The 19,789-nt window shown below is 40.5% G+C and overlaps 1 protein-coding gene across 1 annotated transcript; it reads left to right on the forward strand.

The window, feature by feature from the left end:
- The first annotated feature begins 1,019 nt into the window (after nt 1-1,019).
- Ca2 (carbonic anhydrase 2) lies at nt 1,020-19,005 on the forward strand. The gene is made up of 7 exons (XM_004656916.2): nt 1,020-1,175; nt 2,535-2,732; nt 10,453-10,571; nt 11,024-11,116; nt 12,145-12,207; nt 13,679-13,834; nt 17,859-19,005. The coding sequence occupies exons 1-7, from the start codon at nt 1,142-1,144 to the stop codon at nt 17,976-17,978; spliced, it is 783 nt and encodes a 260-aa protein (XP_004656973.1). The 5' UTR covers nt 1,020-1,141; the 3' UTR covers nt 17,979-19,005.
- Nucleotides 19,006-19,789: the final 784 nt, after the last annotated feature.

The raw sequence follows: 19,789 nt of genomic DNA on the forward strand, positions 1-19,789 counted from the left end.
GATGCCCAGGCTGATACAAGCCCCAAAACACTATATCCCGCTCAATTCTACTTCTAAATATTATGTTCTCAAAAATCACAGAAACGTCCTGACTCCCACACGCAACCTTACACTTTAGGTTTTTTTCTTTTTCTTTCCTTTCTTTCTTTCTTTCTTTTTTTTTTTTTTTGTAGTCAAGTTCTTTGTAGCAAGTAAGTTCTCACGCCACATGGAAACTACAGGGCCCTCAGCTCCAAAATAATTTCAGGTATCTATGAAATGTTTTCCACATCAGTGAGCACAAGGACATTTAAGGGGCATGTTACACATGTAATAAATAGGTGTTCGCGAAGACGTAACCCATGGAAGGAAGCAAGCTGGCCTGGATCACAGCGCTGCCTGACTTAAAAAGTATATATTTTTTTAATCAACATATGTTGATTTCCAGGGTTTACCATATATAAATTTCCTTTGCCGCCCAAGAAAAGTTCTCATCTCCTTGGACGATAGTCTTTTATCCAATTCTTCAGCTAGCAGGAGGCCCCTCTGCCAGGAAAGTTAGGTGCGGGAGGAGGGGGGCGCCCTGCGGGCGGGGGCCGCGCGGAAGCTGCCGCCGCCGCCGCCGCCTTCCCGCAGCCCGGCAGCAGGGGGCTCCGGCTTCCCGCGCCGCCACCGCGCTCCTCGCCCAAGGTCACGCTCGCAGCGGGCGTGCGGGCCGCGGCGGGCGACGCTCGGAGCTGAGCCGGGCGTGCGGGCGGCGCGGGGCGCCCGGGCCGCGCGGTCACAATGGGAACCAGGACGCCGGGCCGGGGGACAGCGCCGCGCCCGGGGCGGCTGGGAGAGCGCGCGGCCCTGGCGGCGCGGGTCGGTCGCAGGAGCGGAGCAGAGCCCGAGGGCGCCCCGCCCCGGCCACACAGCCCGAGCCCCGGAGTCCAGGAGCGCGGAGCCCTCCGCCTGTCACCTCCGCGCGTGTCACCTCCGCCCGCCACCTCCGCCCGTCTCCTCCCCTCGCCCAGGTCCACTCGGTCCCTCCCCTGGGCCGCCCCGAGCGCGAAGTTGGCTGGAGCCTATAAAAGCCTGGAGCGTGAGACCCGCGACGCACACACAGTTTGGCCCCTAGACTGGCGACTGCTGCAGCCCAGCTCCGAGCCCCGGCGCGACCATGTCCCACCACTGGGGATACGGCAAGCACAACGGTGAGTGCGGAGGCCGCGCGCTCCCGGCCGCGCGCCCCGGGTCCCCGCACCCGCACCTGCGGAGGACCGAGGTTCTGGGGCGACGGGCCCTCGGTTGGGTCCCCGTGCCCAGATGTCCCTGGAGCCCCGATCTGCCAGCATCTGAGCGCTGTCGAGGATTCCGCGCCCGCCCCGCCTCGCGGAGGGCCAGGGAGGGACAACCTGGTGCGAGGGATCCTGGTCCTGGGGCTGTCCCTCCCCTCGGGAGTTCACAGCAGACTACCCTAGGCCGATCTTCCAAAAGTCTGTCCCCAACGTTTTAGTTTTAGAACGCAGAGAAATTAAGGGACCCTTTTCCAGCCATCCTGCCAGTTTCTGCAGCACCTGTGGCTAAGATTCCCAGCGCATCGGGTCCTGGGTCTCTTCTGGAACCGGTTTGGATGTATTTCGCGCTGGCTCCTGAGATTCCATTTCTCTGGTGTTAGAGGGTCTATCGCTTCAGTACTGTGTGGGTGTCTAGACCCAGCAGAGGACGGAGAATATGCGCCCGTGCGTCTTTGGAGGAGGTGGGCTTCAGAGTAGAGAGGATTCTGAAGATGAAAGTTGTGCATGGGGGGTGGGGTGAGGGGCTGAGCCTGAGCTTATGTCTGGTCTGTGGTCTGTACTGCCCCCATTGCTAGGACAGCAGGAGTCCGAAACTATGAGAAAGCCTTAAGAAAACTTGTATATCCCAAAGGCAACCAGAAACTGGGACATTAGAGTCTGTCCAGTTTCAGCTGTGAGGTTCGAACATCTCAAAAAAGTTAATATGGAGCGGATGTGGTGGCCCACGCCTTTAATCCCAATACTTGGGAGGCAGAGGTAGGAGGAAAACCATGAGTTTGAGGCCACCCTGAGACTCTATAGTGAATTCCAGGTCAGCTTGGGCTAGAGCAAGACCCAACCTCGAAAAACAAAAGGAAACATACAACAAGTTAATACGAGTGCTGGAGAAGATGCTCACCATTAAAGACGTTACCCCAAGTACCCAAATAAAGCCAGATGCACAAGATGGCACATGAATCTGGAGTTCGTTTGCAGTGTGGCTAGAGGCCCTGGCACACCCATTCTCTCTTTCTCAAATAAATACATAAATAAATATTTTAAAATAGTTGATTCTTGTATGACATGACCTGTTCAAAGAGCCTCACTGTGAGACTTCTAATTGTGACGGTCAGCTGTGAGTTGGACTTGTACTATTATTATATCATGTTATAAGGAAACTGAGACACATCTTGTTTTACTAGAGGTTATTGTGCTATTAAGCATTGCCTCCAAAACTGGAGGGCTCAGGAATCTTTACCCATATTGAGGAGTTACAACAGATATTCTCACCTTCAGGACCTGAACACTGGCAGAAGAGCTTTCCCATTGCCAATGGAGAGCGCCAGTCCCCAGTTAACATTGACACACGTGCTGCCCACCATGATCCCACCCTGAAGCCTCTGAATATCAACTATGAACAAGCAGCTTCCAGAAGGATCCTCAACAATGGCCACTCCTTCAACGTGGAGTTTGATGACTCCGAGGACAAAGCAGGTTAGTGTTTAAAAAAGCAAGAAAGAATAAAGAAGTAACTTTTGCCTTTTTAGCCACTAGCTGCATTCCCATCTCAGTGGAGGGACTCAGGAAGAGTGGCAGGGAGTTCCTCACACAGCAATCTGTCAGACACTTAGGATGCCTCTCTGATGTCTTCATGAGATTCTCTGTGGAGAAATAGGCTAATTACTGTGAACTGTCCTGGGGCTGTCTCTCTCTTCTTCAATTCCTGGCTTCTGTGTAGGACATCTGGTGACTGTGATGTGCCTGTGACAAGTCACAAAGGACAAATAAGGCCCATAAAAATACAGGAACTAGAAAGGTCACAAAAAAAGCATTTGTATTCCAGAGTTGACACCTGTCCTTATATGTCTCAGTGTGTGCTGTCTTCAAGGTGGCAGTGAGGAAGGGATGAAAGCCTGGCCATTTGAGATGATGTTGAAATTCCTGGAAAACGCTGTGCTTGTGGGTCATTTTTCAGTACTGGCCTAGTGTGATCAAGGGAGAAGGAGATCTTGTTATCTAAGAAATTCATTCCACTAGCAGAGGTGTTTGAGAGTTGGTGGATATGCTTAGCCCATTACTGACAAATCCAATTAGCATAATTTATTTGTTATAGAGCTTTTTACAGGATGCCCAGTGAAGTGAATGTGTTTCCTATTTTACTTAGAATAATGTCATTCAGACAGAGTAGATGCCTTTATTGCTCATTGGTTGGTTTAATTGCCAGTGCCCTATTTTCCTGAATGCTTTCTCTTGGAGGTCATTGAAAGAAATGGGCCTGTAATGCACTGTGTTTGGTGATGGTTTGGAAAGGAGGCAGTGTTGGAGGAAAAAGAGAAAAGACAGAGGAACTATTTACTATTGCTGTAAAAGTTTGGTATGATGACTGATAGTCCTAGCATCTTATATGATACATAACTAAAGCCTTTATAATCAAGTTGATCATTCTATCAGTAGCTATAAAATATGTTCACTTCAGCTCAGTTTTGAAAAAGACCACTCTTCCCTTTTTAAACATTTTTAGGTACCTAGATTTCTGCAGCAGTACTTCTGGAAGACAATTTAATGAAAAATAATGTGCAGATAACTGAAAATTTACCTGTTCCTGTGTGCACCCCTTCCTCCTTAGTGCACACAGACAGACAGGCATAAGCATACTGTTTGGTTTTATGTGTTCAAAACTGAGTAGATGATATAAAGTGAAGACAGTTCTTCCACAAGATTTTTTCCACAAGGAAAAAGTGTTCAAGTGATTAAATATGAAATTAGTTCTTTTTCATGAGAAGCTTTAATATAAGTATTCGTGTTTTGGTCTTACTTTAGGTCTGCTCAGTTCATCCTGGGCTTGGGACCCTGAACCAGGCCGTACTTGGCCTCATGACCGTGAGCTTATCATGCCTTAAGTTGGTTTAGATGTTTTGTTGCTAGTTTAGATTTTTAAAAATCTAAGTAGGTAACACAGTGTCTCAAATGACACAGGTTATTCTCTTTCACATTCTAAGTGTGGCCGTTATTCACAAGACAAAAAAAAAAAAAATGCTTATCCTGTCATGTTTAGTCATTGAAAACCAAAAGAAATGTCTTTTAGTCTGTCAACTTTTTTAAAGGTTCCAAAAATCATAACTGTCGATGGGTAGAGTCTAGCAAATTATGAATCCCACCTAGAAACTGGATCTTAAAAGTGGTGATTGCAAACCAGGTGTGGTGGCACAATTCTTTAATCCCAGCACTCCACTCAGGAGACAGAGGTAGGAGGACTGCCATGAGTTCAAAGCCACCCTGAGACTGCATAGTGAATTCCTGGTCAGCTGGGCTAGAGTGAGACCTTATCTCGAAACAACAACAACAGCAACAACAACAAAAAGGTGGTGATCTTGAACAATGAGGAAATAGAGGAAGTTAGATGTGAGTAATTCCTTTACAATGATGATTGTGAAATGTGTTGTTCTAGTCATGTGCATTACTGGAAAGTGGATTTAAACCTATAGCTTCATATCTCTGAGCATCAGCTAGAGTCAGACAGACCTGGATTTGGTTCCAGCTCTTTCACTAACTAGCTCATTAACTTCAGGAATGACAGTAATTTCTCCTTAGATTTAGGGTCTTTCAATTGTAAAATCAATAATCAGTGTCTGCCTCAGGAAGAATTAAATGGAATAATATATAGAAAGCACTTAGCACAGTCCCTGGCACATACTGGTTCCTCAATAAATGGACACTGTTGTGATTTCCTCCCATGTGACTGACTTTATCAGGTGATTGCTGTAGCATTGGTCCCTGGTAAGATCTCTGAAGAAAGCTTTAAGATTGGCTCCCATTATTTGATGAAATTTCAGTTTTCTGGCTTTTATATATTCTGTGATATCCTATCATATTGTTCTGATTTTATTTATGAAGTACTATAAAACCATGTATTTTATCATGAATACATATTCACCTCTGATGGATTGATTTCTACATGATCACTGATTACATTTACCCAATTATTTCTTTCGGTAAGTAAAGCCCATGTTGAGACTGTGAAGCCGGGTAACAGTAGTTTAGATCGAGCATTTACCAGTGTCTTTAGAAGTATGTGTATAATCCACCTAGTTCTGCAAAACAAACAAACTAAAACTCACTAAGATCAGTTAAATACCTAATAAGGGCAGGGTCATGAGGATAGATGGGGCTGGTCTCTTTCCTGTCCCTCTAGCCCAGTATGTGCTTAGGGTACCTGAACAATCACTTTAATACATTACAAAATAAAGTATTCCAAGGAACAGTGGAAACATGAAGGAGGCTTAGGAATCTAAATGTAAGCCAGGAAACAAGAGTTTCCAGGGTAGAGAATGTTCATGCGAAGAATGAAGGATTTTGATGTCTTGGACGGGACTCCAGCAAAGAGAAGTAAGAAACACCAGGGAACTTAATAGTACAGGATGTGTGCCCTAAAAAGTCAAAAAGGTCTAGGAAAAACAAGGGTTAGCAAAGAGGATTAGAGGGACTTACTCTTCCCTGCCTGTGAAAGACTCCTTTGTAGTTTTGCTCATATCTACTCCTGCCTCCACAATCTCATCCAGTTACTTTTGTTAAACAAAGATAGGGAATATATTGAAATGTTGATATAAAAGTAAAACTTACAGAGTAAGTTAAAAATTAATTTTCCCCATGTGGCAAACTACCCTTCAGACTTTTAGTTTTAAAGATCTCTAGATTCACAAAGCGAGAGCAAGTGTCAGGGATGCTGGAATCAAGCACAACTTGAAGGTGCAGAAAGCTAGAGAGTACCTTGTGCATTGCTTGCTGAACCCTCTCCTTTCTTTTGACATCTCTTTAAAAATAGAATTTAAGTCCAAGTCCTTGAATGATAAGAAAACTGTAGTTAGTGCTTAATTTATACAGGCTGTCATTTAAAAAAACTAATGTACTTTTCTATACACTTAGGTCTAAAATTTTATTTGAAAATTAATGATTTGCTATTTTCATATGCTCTTATTTTTAGTTTCTTCCTTATTTTCAGCATTTAAATATATTACTATTATATTTTTTCATTTCCCACCCCTATTGAGATTCTAGCTTTCTTGAACTTCTCATGAATTCAGGTCCTACAGTTTGTGTCTTGTATGTTATTTTAAGGACTTGGGTGTCCAAAACTAAGTGGTTGGGTTTGTTTGTGTTTACATGGAGATAATTCTTTTTAAACATGGAGTTAATAGGCCTGGACTTGAAGTTCAGATTAAAGTTCTCATTAGTTTTCTAAATTCCTTTAAGATAAATCACCTTAAATTAATGAAAAATTGGTAATAATCCTTTTAGGCTCCTTAAAAAATATTATTGAAAAATAACTCTCCCTGCCTGAGATGTTTTGTTGCTGGCTTTATCTGGGAAAAAAAACAGGTCAAAATATTAACTCTGCTAACTTACTAACTCTTGTTTGTAAGTTTAAATCTCTTCTGCATTATTGCAATGTTAGGGAGGAATGTTGAAAACAATGCCAGAATCATTGAGTCAGCTCATATACAACTCTCATTTCACTTCTGTGTTTTTAGAAATTGAAACAATGTTTATTTGTTTACGCTAGTTCAAGAAGAAAGAAAGAAGGAAGCAGAATTCTAGTGTGCTCCACTGAAGCAGACCATTGTCTGTATGACATAATAGGTCTTTGTATGGGAGTGAGAAGTCCTGCTTGATTTTCAGGGCCTGCTTGACTTCGTAGCAGTAAAATTTACCCTCCACAAACAATCATAAATTTAAGGAAACATAACAACAAATGAAGGGCTCTTCATGTAAATGGCTAATTGTGTCAGCAGAATCATAAATACCTGGGACATGGAAGAAAGCTTCCCCAGCCCTATGAGTAGTGAAGCTCCTGTCTAAACAGGGCAGATTGATGCTCCAGTGTTCTTTATAGCTTAAGAGAAAACATCTGCACTACTCTAGTGACACTGACTGATAGACACATCTTTGTTTAGGAGAAACAGAATTTGGACATTGAACCCCACCCCTCAGATTTGCCTGCATTGACTGTTATCCTAGGATAATAATTCAAAAAGTTTACATGCTTTAATCAGTGGTAAAAATAGTAATGCATGATTTGAAATTCTGAAGAATATTCACATGAAAGATGTTCAGCTTCTTGAAATGTCACATTTTTTAGTGAAAAGTATTCATTTTCCATTGATAAGGAGAGTGCCTAAATATATTATCAGTCTTAAAGCTCAGGGCACTTAGGATTACTTGTATTTTGGGATTAAGAGAGATTATTGACATACACTGGACATCTTTACTGTGTTATTCAAATGCATCTTAATCAAGTAGTAATAGTAACCCAGAAGAAAAATATTCAAATGGGTAAATTGACAGTTTAGATTTTCTATAGGTAGTGTGATTTATTTCAGGTTTGCTAAATCTCCTATTTTAACAAAATCAGAAACAATGTAATAATAATGTCCAAGTAATTAGCATAAAAACTGATTATTCTATGTTATTATTCATGGTGTTAATAAACAGATGACAGATTGTGGAAACTGAAATTGGCTTGAGCTCCTGATGTTGAGAATTGAATTTAAATTAAAATTTGAAAGTCTTAAAAATTTTGAGTAGAAATCCACCTTTGTGTACCTTCAGCCATTGCAGCATGTTTCTGTGGAGCCTCACCCGTAGGGTGGGATTTTACATTGGAAAATCCATACAGCTAGCAGTTTCTACTATACTGAAAAATTACTTTTCCATTAGAAGAAGAGATTTCATTTTAAACTGGAATTGTTCAGAAATGGCATGTAGCAACCAAAATAAATTAATAGACTGGGACCATATTTAACCAAAATGTTGCCATTTGTTTTTTCTCAGATAAAATGACAATATTCCACCTCTATCTGAGTTTAAGGAAAATTTTTATTATAAAAATGTTTTACTGGGATGTCATCAACTAAACTCCATGCTAAGCATTTGTTGAAAAATAACCAGTTAAAGACGACCAGACTTTGCTGTTTTCTGTAACAATTTAACTTTAAGGATTTAAAAACCTGTCCTAATTACTATGGGTATCTAATCTGCATAGCAACAAGTTTTATTTTCACTGGGGCTAAAACAGCTCCCTGGTGATAATAGATTAGCACTGAATAAGTTTAATCATTGAGCAGAGAACTTTTTCTTTTTTAGTGTACACAAAACATTTTAAAATAAAGATTATATGGAGTCTTCCTTAATTTAAAGTGTCCTCGGAAACAAGTAAATTAAGATGGCATTTTAAGGTCTTCAGGAGAGATACTAAGAAATAATTATGTGTTATTCACTGCAAAATGTGAGATGCTGGTATGATTCTCCATTGGCAATGAGGGTAATACACTTAGCAAGGCTGTGATCTCCCATGCTTAGCATAGCTTTATTTATTTAGTTTTGCTATGTGGTTGAGCTAATGATGTTATAAATGATTTATCATCAGCCAATTAGTTAATAGTTTTAAGGAGTTAAAATGAAAAACAATTTTCAGTATCTTGATTGCATGTGGATGCGTTTTATTTTTAAGGGTATCTTCTTCTTATTTTTTAAAATATTTTTATTTATTTATGTGAGAAACAGAGAGAGAAAAAGACCCAGGTTCTTAGGCTTCACAGGCAAGAGCTTAACTGCTAAGCCATCTCTCCAGCCCCGTGCTATCTTATTATTAAAAGGGAGATTTTTTTTTTTTAATTTCTAAAATATCCCAGTATGGATAGAAGGGGGAAAGTCTAGTTCTTTACAGAATTGCTAGATAAAAAGAAACTTTGATAATAAGTTGAATTTGTGCTTCAAATGACATGATTTTATCAGAATGCATCTAAATTCATGTTTCTTAACAGACGTGTAATAGGACGCCATTTCTGATACATTCTTACTGTTTCTATTTGTCCTGTTTTCTCTTGACCCATTGGAAGAGCAGTCAGCCAGCATTTTCTAGATGGCATAGAAAGGCCATCCCTGAATATCCAGTCAGCTTCATCCTTTTCTTTGATTAGATGAATGGGTGTTGTTACCACTCAAGCATATTTAAGTGAAGTGAAGCAAATAAAACTTATTCTACAGATGTTGTCTCTTTGTTATGCCAAGCTACAGTAGGTGTAAACTCATTCATTAATTGAATTATAGACTAAGGCTAATAAAATGCACTTAATCCAGGTGCTTTATTTCTAGTATTATAGAAATAAAGTAGCAAAAGTAAATTGCTTTTTCATTTTTTATTTTATTTGTTTGGGAGAGAGACAGACAATGAATCAGGTAGAAAGAAGGAGAGAGAGTGGATACATGAGGGCCTTCAGCTGCTGCAAACGAACTCCAGGCGCATGTGCCAACTTGTGCAGCTGGCTTACTTGGGTCCTGGGGAATCAAAGTTTGGTCCTTTGTCTTTGCAGGCAAGTGTCTTAATCACTAAGCCATCTCTCTAGCCCCTGAGTTGGTTTTAAAAGCACTTAAAGATTATTGATTAAATCTCTCCTTCATGACACACATGTTAATAATTTACAGCTCGAAGTTGTCTAAGAATGTGCTTCTTGTCCTGATTCCACAGACAAAAGTGAAGCACAAGCCAGAGTCGAGAACCCGGGGAAAGTTTCTTTATGTATAATTTTGATACCTTAGAGATAATGAAGCACTGTCAACTACATACAGAAGATGACAGTTTATTCATGAGAAATAAGCAATTGAACATATCTATTTTACAGAGGAGGAAATTAAGGTCCAAGAGGTTCAATCAAAATTTTAAAGAGGGGCAAGAGAGGTGGCTTAGTGGCTAATGTACTTCCCTGCAAAGCCTAAGGACCCAAGTTTGATTTCTCAGTACCTAGGTAAAGCCAGATGCACAAGGTGACACATGTATCGAGTTCATTTGCAGTGGCTAGAGGCCCTGACATACCCATTCTTTCTCTCTCTCACTGTCTCTCAAATAAATAAATAAATAAATAAATAATGAATAAACAAATTAATAACTTAATTAATTAAAGGAACAAAGCCAGCTATTTAGTATAAGCATAATTCTCTTTTATAAAACATCTTGGTCAATGAAATGTTGATCCTTTCATAAATTCTGGAGTGTCTGTACCAGCAGCAGAGGTCAGCAAACAGGTGATTTTTGGACCCCACTGTAAGAGAGGTCCACACATTTACAGGTGTGTACACACATAAAGAGTCCTGCAGGCTCTTTACAAGTGATTCACTGAGGAATACCTAGTTCCACTTAAAATTTCTTCTCTAATTTTAGTGCTAAAAGATGGACCTCTCAAAGAGACCTACAGATTGATCCAGTTTCACTTTCACTGGGGGTCTTCTGATGACCAGGGCTCTGAGCACACTGTGGACAAAGTGAAATACCCTGCGGAGGTAAGACATACTTTCTTATTTTCAAGGACAAGTGTTTGAAGTCATAACTTAGTAGTAACTTCCAAAGCTTAATTTTGTTAATTCAGCTCATGCCAAGTGAATGACTTGCTTTGCAAGGCACTTTCATATGTATTTCACAGGACTTTTAATTGTGATCCCTACTACTACAACTGTAAGAATACAACCAACTCTATTTTATTATAAATTGAGAAATAAGATTTGTACCTTTCTCACAATTCTACATTTCTTTGTCTTAGACTTCCTGGTGTAGTCCTGTGATATTGCATCAGCTACTGGATGATTAGAAATAAAATAAGTGGAATATTCTATTTAAAATTTTCATTATTTTCTCTTTAATAACTTTTAGCTAGAAAGGAAAGACCACTCACTGGATAATAGCTCTTGGTTTTGTCATGGAAATCACAGACTGGTTTTGTCTCCCGCATCTGTAGCTTCACCTGGTTCACTGGAACACCAAATATGGGGATTTTGGGAAAGCTGTGCAGCAACCAGATGGACTGGCTGTTTTGGGCATTTTTTTGAAGGTTAGTTAATTTCTTTCTTTCCTGTGTTCAAAAGATTGATGAGAAAAAAATGTTCATAGTAGGGAAAACATCTTGCAAAACAGTTGAGGAAATGCCTTTGGCTCTGAAATATTTTCAAGCTTAATCTCCTTCCATCTCCCCTTACCTTTCCTACCTTGAAAAAAACACAACAACAAAAATAAATAAAATAAAAACAGAAAGAGACTTTGGAAAGCATCTGTTAGAAACCAGCTAGATAGTAACATGCATAACAGAAGAAGTAAACTGAAGGTAACCGGTCCCTGAATGTTCAGCTAAGATTATTAAGGTAATATTTTATGATAGGCACTGCTAAAGTGGGATCAAGTTTGTGGGCTGGTATAGTGCTCAGTATTGGCAGATTTCAAGGCAACAGTGAGGTCTCACAGGCTGAGCTGTCCTCTGGCTGGTTGGAAAGAGATGTGTAGAACTGTCTGGGCTGGAGATTCATGAGCCTGAGGCCATAGACTGAGGTGAAAACTTCTCATGAAATCACCCAGGGACAGAATGAAGAGGAGACGATGATGTTACTGCTCAGGATGTACCCTGACAAACCTCAGGATGCAAGGCTTCTGAGGTAGTGAGGAGAGGGTGATTAAAGGATTGAAAAGAAACATGGGAGCCAAGAGATGCTAGGCACGCTAGAAGACATGGGGGAAGCCAGAGGAGAAAAGTTTTATCAGGAAGGAAGGCAAGAGTGTGAACTCCCTCTACAAGGTCAAGTGAGGTAAGCACTAGAGAGGACTCTTGGCTTAGCTGTTGGAGGTCACTGGAGACATGGGAGAAGGTAGTTTCAAGGGAATTGTAGAAACAAACAGAAGCTGTAGTGACAGCAGGAGGGAAGCCTGTGGTTTGAATGTCTTCAAGCCAAGACTGACAACATGTGGAATGTCTAAGAGGTAGTTGGTTTTGTTTTCCTTTTAGAAGAAAATTCATGATAATGTCACTCAAATCAAAGCTGGTATAGTGTCAATGGCATAAGAAGATTTTGTCCCTGTGTTTTTCTATAGATCGGCAGAAATAAGCCAGGCCTTCAGAAAGTCCTTGACGCACTGAGTTCCATTAAAACAAAGGTAACTGTTGTCATTAGTTCATGGATTTCAGGGATTTTCCTCTCAACACAATCAATAATCTTCTTGGTGCCTGGTATTATGATCAAAAGTCAGTGAAAGTCAATGACCGCTTATGTATAATTACTTTTTCTTGCAAAAGTTGGTCACAATTTTAGTCTTATAGTTACTTGCTCCTGATTCCCCTCATTTAACCATACGTATTCAAAAATTATGGGGCTGGAAAGAGGGTCCTTGCACAAGAATGATGACTTGATGAGGACTGATCCCCAGTATTCACATATAAAGCTGGGCATGGATACCGGGAGAGTGCTGGGCTCACTGGTGAGCCAGTCTCCTTGCTAAACAGTGAGCTTCCAGTTCAGTGAGAACTCTGTCTCAAGAAAACAATATGGGAGACTAATAGAGGAGGACACATTATGTCTTCCTTGGGCATGTATGCACAGGGCATGCACATCTACATACATGTGCATATACATGCATGAACTACACAACATGTCTACTGGAGACAACAGCATCAAAAAGAAAGAAAGAAAGAAAGAAAGAAAGAAAGAAAGAAAGAAAGAAAAGAAAAGAAAGAAAGAAAGAGAAAAAGAAAAAGGAAGCAGAGAATGCCATGATTGCAAGTGCAAGGGTATGCTTCCTGAAGAATTATATTCTGTGGCCTCTTAGAATTCCTTCGTCCCATGTTTAAATCCCGTGTTGGGGTCATTGACCATCTGCTTAAATGTTATAGTCACTTCCAATTATTGGCAGCTCATTACTATGGCAACCTGGCTCTACAAAACTCATCATCAAGTTGAAACAGCCCAACCTTACAAAATGCAGTCTTTGTTCCTATCTCAGCATCCTTTGAGTCATATGTGATAAACCTGGTCTGTCTTCTACATAACCCTACTTCCATATGCTTTCACCTGTCTTCCTCTGGCTGGTTCTCTCTCTCTGTTCTCATTTGACACAGCTTCATCTCTGCAGCATCTTAATAAGGAAGAGAAAACAAAGAGTGTAAGCATCACGGTTTCCAGCCAGGCATGTCTGTTGGCACCTATTGCTTTGAAAGCAGAGTCCAGAATTGAGTGTTATGCTTTACTCCTGGTCTAGCTACCAGAAACCATAGCAAGACTATTGCCTGCTTATCTGGAACCCTGTATTTCTGTTATTGTAGCCTAAATTATTGTTTTTTTAAAATCATTTTTAGTTAATGAAAACTTAATGGATTTAAAGGAAAGTCTAAGAGATTATTTTAAATAAGATGAAACATAATAATTAGTTTTTCTCACTCATATATGACATTGTTTTTTATAAGTGAGATGTCTTATCTTAGGTCTTTTCATCTTGTTTGCCAGTAAACCTGGAACCTCTGTGTGTAGGGCGACTTCTGATCAGAGAGGGAAAGAGCTACGAACATGAGACTCTCCTGTGGTCCTCCTGTGCTGGCCAGTTGATGACTCTCACCTGTGTGTTTGCCCTGCAGGGGAAGAGCGCTGACTTCCCTAACTTCGATCCTTGTGGCCTTCTTCCTGAATGCTTGGAATACTGGACCTACCCAGGTTCTCTGACCACCCCACCTCTGCTGGAATGTGTGACTTGGATTGTGCTCAAGGAACCCATTACCATCAGCAGTGAGCAGGTTGGTTTTCTAAGGATGTTTGCTCACATTTAGTGGAGGCTGACAGACCTGGCCTTTAGAGTCAGACCTGGGATTTTGTCCTCCTGTTGCTTCTTGCCCCGAGGCTAATGTCTATAGCAGTGGTTAGCATTCAGTAAAGATCTGCCATGTGAGGTAGTTTGTTTATGACGTGAAATTGGTGGTCATTGTGAGGATTAAATGAGAAATGGTAAGCCCAGCAGAGGTAGGAGGATCACCATTAGTTCGAGGCTACCCTGAGACTGCATAGTGAATTCCAGGTCAGCCTGAACTAGAGTGAGGCCCTACCTTGAAAAACCAAAATAAAAGAGAAATGGTGTCAGGTGACTAATATATTCTTTCTCTCTTTTTTTTTTTTGTTGTTGTTGTTGTCAACTATGAGGATATAGAGGGAGAGAGATTTTATATTGAGTTATATTGAGGGCACATAGATATCAGTGATAATTTCCAGCCTTATCCTCACTGATGTCAGAGCTTACTGCAATGTTGTAATTGTAAGGTGCACTTCTACGTCCTGAAAAAGCAAAGGGAAGGATTGGAGAAGTATCCATCAAACTGTCTTCAGAATTACTCCAGAGGCTCAGACCAGATGTTCTTACATTTCCTGTGCAATTGAGTTTGCAGTGTTAAAGTTCGTAACGTGGCTTTTAAGTCACTGATGAGGATACACATACAAGTGGATACAGATGAGTTTTGTTTTTCCCAGGCACACACTTGAAATGTGGAAAAATGGCTATTTCTTAGAAGTTACAAGAGACTGGATAGGGGTAATTTAAGGAAAGAGTCAGTAGCCAGCAGTTTTGACAATGATAATTATGAGTAGTTGTGTGACTTAAACATTCAAGGTTTTGAAATCATAAGAATTTCGATCTGTAATATGAAAGAGGAATCACATTGTCCAGCCTTTCATTTCACTGATTAAACTCTGTGAGTATAGGAAAAAGGAAATGCATTCACCCCAGTTACCTTAGGCAGTGCCAGGCCTGGGTCATGGATTCTATTTTCTGTGCTCTCTAGAATGTCATTTATGCTAAAGATGATTATTACTTCACTTTAAGGGAAATCTTATATATATCTGGAAATTCACTTGTATATCAAAGTGGAACAAAAAAAATGATATGCTTGACTGGTATGTGACTTGAAAGTTGGACTTGGAGTTTTAACAGTTGAACAAGTACTCTGAAGTAGCATGAGAAAAGATTAAAATGCCACTTCTTGTTTACATGTAGTGTTTGATGTATGATGTAAAGACATAAACATTCCTTTTATCCCTTCAATTCTTGATCCAAAGTCTGCCATCGATAGTTGTAACTTTTCAGTGTGTGTGCAGGTTGTCTGCATGCATGTATGTGTTGTGGAGGCAGAGGAAGATGCCGTATTCTATTCTGTCAGTCTTCCCACTAAAGCTCTGGGGACAGGGCCTCTCAGTGAACGTGGGCACTCTTTTTCAGCTAGACTGGCTAATCAGAAAGCTTCAGTATCCTCCTACCTCTGCCTCACCAACGCAGGTCTGGGTTTCCAGGCAGGTAAAGCCATAGTCAGTTTTTTATGTATGTGCTAGGGATTCAGCTAAAGTCCTCATACTTAACAGTTAAGTGTTCTTACCCACTAAGCCACTAAACCATTTCCCTAGCACCCTTGATAGATGTCTTGTCATCCTAAACAGTAGATACAACTGGGCATGGTGGTACATGCCTTTAATTCCAGCACAGCACTGGGGAGGCAGAAGTAGGAGGATTGCTGTGAGTTTTTGAGGCCACCCTGAGACTACATAGTGAATTCCAGGTCAGCCTGAACTAGTGAGACCCTACCTCAAACAACAAAAACACAAACAAACAAATGAAACAGTAGGTACACAGATAAGTAAAGGCAACAAGGTACTTTGTTAGTCTTTGTGCTCTAAATTCTACGTATAAAGTGTTATTAAACTAGGACATTAAGGGCTAGGGGGCTGGCTAGCCCAAGTTTGATTCCCCAGTATGCATGTAAAGTCACATGCACACAGGAGCCTGGCACACTTTCTCTCTGTGTCTCTCTCTTTTTCTTCCTCTCCTCAAATAAGTAAATAAAAATATTAAAAATAATTCTAAACTGTAATATTGTATATTTTGGTAAGGTATCAATAGTTGAGGCATGTTTCATATCATGGAACAGTGGACCTGGAGGTAGGGTCATACCAGCTCAGAAGGTACAGGGTACTGGTTTCTCCTTTCTCTGATTCTCTGTTTCTCTGTGCCTATTGGTGGCTTTATCCTCCAGATAGTTGCCAAAGCACTCTGAATATCACATTCAGGTCCAACTATTTCTTGAGGCAAAAAAGAACAATTCTTCCATTGGTCATTTAGGAACATACAAGTGTTGTTTTGAAGATGCTTAGAAAATCTTTATATCTCATTGACTAGCATTGACCTTGCTCAGGTCGAATCCAGACTCTACTAAGGGAAAGTGTCACCACAGTTGATTAAGATTTATAGATTATCCACCATGGCTTGAGGGGAGGACAGATGTCTGTTAATGAGAAGGTTTGTGGGAATGATTATTTTTAGCCATTTAAATGGGTTTGCTACCTTAATTTTCTATACACTGGCTTGTCTCTTTGATGCTAATCATAAGTCAAAATGGTCAATTTTTTTATTCTAATTTCAGTGATGAAGAAATGAACCTGTGAGACACTTAAATTGATTTGACAGAGTGTCATCTGATGTATGTTATAAGTAGATGTTTTTAATATCCTGAGGTTCTGATGCAAGGAATCAAACCTGGGTGTCACTAGGTATTAGTGGCACCAGCAGCTGTGCATGTTTGAGAGATGTCATGAAAATTGACTTCATGGGAATGATGCACGAAAGAGTTTGTTGTAGTCAGGTTCGCATTGCTGGTAGAAATCACACAACCAAGAGCATCTGGTGGGAAAAAGAGGTTTATTTTGGCTTATATGCTCGAGGAGAAGCTCCATGGTGGCAGGGAAAATGATGGCATGAGCAGGGAATGGGAAACTGTCTATAACACCCATAAGCCTACCCCCAATAATACACCGCCTCCAGGAGGCTTCAGTTTCCAACTGCCATCAGCTGGGGAACCTAACATCTAGAATCTAAGTTTATGAGGGACACAAATCAAACTATCACAGAGGTCAAGCTACAAATTTCCATCTATGGACTTCAGTATTGCTGCCTACACCAACTTGTTTTACTTAGATCAAGTCTTGGTCAGAGGAAGTGAAATAATGCTTTTCAAGATCAACCTCAATGAAATGGGAGAGTGAGGCTACTTGGGTCACTGTTGTCCTAGGAAACTGAAGCCAGCTGATGGTACACTCGGACTCTTGTTTGGAATAGCAGGATTCTGCATCCTCAAGTTTCTAACTATTTCAGCAGAGGAGCCAACTTGTCAGTCATCTCTGGAAGTTGGTAGATGCTGGGTCCTTTATCTATGTGCACACTTGATGTACTTGGCTTTCCCAAGGACAGAGGACAAACACTTTAATTGGATCAAAAATTGGTCTTTTTTTTACATGGTAGAGGTACGAATTGATAGGCTTTTGATTTTTAATTAAAAGTGAAAGCAAGGACTGGAGGGATTGCTTAGTGGGTACAGTGCTTGTCTGCAAAGCCTAAGGACACAGGTTTGAGTCCCCAGTACCCACACAGGCCAGACGTACAAAGTGGTGCACGTATCTACAATTCATTTTCAGCGGCTGGAGGCCCTGGCATACCCATTCTCTCTCTCTCTCTCTCTCTCACTATCTGCTTCTTTCTCAAATAAATAAATAATTTTTTTAAAGTGAGAGCCAGAAAAACATGCTCATTGAACATTTCCTTTCAAAATACCCTGATGGTTTTGTGTATTTTGTAAAATGGATTTCTTATATGCATACCTGCATCATCTACATGTGATGCTACTTTTTGTTTGAATTCACAATGCTTTGATATTAGAAGCCATATCTCAAGATATAATATAGTATTCAAGCCAAGCTTCAATTGTTACTTTTTGCTGTGTCTTTTAGATGATGGAATTTCGTAAACTGAACTTTAATGGGGAGGGTGAACCCGAGGAGCTGATGGTGGACAACTGGCGCCCAGCTCAGCCACTGAAGAGCAGACAAATCAAAGCTTCCTTCAAGTAAGAGGGTCCTGCAGCTGGACGTCCTGAGGATGAACGCTTGGCTCCTTCCCTGTAGCTAAGCACAGGGCTTTGTGTCTGGAATTGTAGATCCTTCATCTCTCACCTGTCACACTGACTAATAAAATGCAACGAGCAAGAGCAAGTATCCTACGTGATCAAAGCATTCTGGTGGGTTGGGCTGGTGCTTGTCTCATGGGAGAGCCTTGCGGTCACAAGGATCTAGTGTGCAGGATGGATTCAAGTACCTTGCCTTTGTTCATAGTCACAGATCCATGTATACTCACCGAGAACTGTCTACTAATATCATAATTTTGAAATATATGAAATGGTTGAGTGTGAATCCAGATCATAAGAAAATTGAGCTAATTTAAGCAAATCAGGTAAAATAGTCATGCTTTTATGAATAGAAATTGATAAAATAAATGTTCATGGTTCCAACATGTCATATTAAATAAAAACTTTTAAAATGCTTATATATTTGTAGCAAAGATCTTAAAATGAATTATGTTGTAACTCAGTGACTTTTGAATTGTAGAGATGTAAATGAGGATGTAAAAATTGTTATAGTTGTGATACAGAGTATATTTCCATTCAAATAATGTATCATAATTTAATGGATGATGTCTTTTAGATATATTCTCTAATAAAATTCAAAACTCTGATTTGGTTCATCTTACTGTACAGGTGGCAGTAGGCAGAAGTGGAGGTACAAATGTCTTCTTTCACAATCTGTGTCAGTTCATGAGTAATAGTCAGCCAATGTAACTGGCTTACTCACGGTTGGAGCCTCCGCAGAGGAAAGCCCCTGGAGTGGGTGCTATTCACCAAGCACTGCGGTCTAGGTGCTTTCTGAGCACTTACTCATGGGATCCTCATGATGGCCCTGTGAGGGTCAGTTCTGCAAGGGAAACAGAATTAATTGCTGAATTAAGAGGGAAGGAAGCATTAGAAATTCAATGGAAATAAAGTCCATCTGTTTGTAAAGGGAATTCAAGCAATATCTGTAATTAAAAGAATAACTTAAATTATAGCATTGCAAACTATATTTATTACAAACAGGAAGAAGTGAGTGGATGAAATAATCTCTTATGCTTATCTGTGTTCTGGATAAAACTCTGTACCTTGACCATAGAATGTTTGGTTAATAATATATTTTAGAATGCCAATTTTAGTATATCTCAGATTCTACATTTAGGATGCTAGTTAGTTAGCTAGATTTTTATTTGCTTGTTTGTTTGTTTGTTCTGAGGCAGGATGGCACTCTAGCCCAGCCTGACCTGGAACTTATTCTGCTCCAAGCTGGCCTTGAGTGAGCTCATTGCAATCTTCAGACTTCAAGTGTTGGCACTAAAGTGCCACCAGACCCAGCTCCTTTGTTACTTTAAAGATTTTTTTTATTTTATTTATTGGCAAGTTGAGAGAGAGAGAGAGAGAGAGAGAGAGAGAACAGAGAATGGGTGTGCCAGGGCCTCTAGCCACTACAAATGAACTCCAGATGCATGCGCCCCCTTGTGCATCTGGCTTATGTGGGTCCTGGGGAATTCAACTGGGGTTCTTTGACTTCACAGGCAAACACCTTAAGTGCAATACTATTTCTCCAGCCCTCCTTTGTTACTTTAAATTGAAAATTTTCTCAACTCAGTTACACTCTCATTTATTTTCCCATTGTGTTATCCAGTGATTATGTAGCACCTGAATGATATGTTTTGGATTCCCAGCTCTCCTAGCCTCTCTGGCCTTGGTATAAGTGGGAACAATGCCCAGGGATGTAGCTCTACATTTCCATCTTATAACGCTCATCGCATTTCCTCA

The sequence above is a fragment of the Jaculus jaculus genome, chromosome 2 (assembly GCF_020740685.1).
Source record: "Jaculus jaculus isolate mJacJac1 chromosome 2, mJacJac1.mat.Y.cur, whole genome shotgun sequence".
NCBI lineage: Eukaryota > Metazoa > Chordata > Mammalia > Rodentia > Dipodidae > Jaculus > Jaculus jaculus.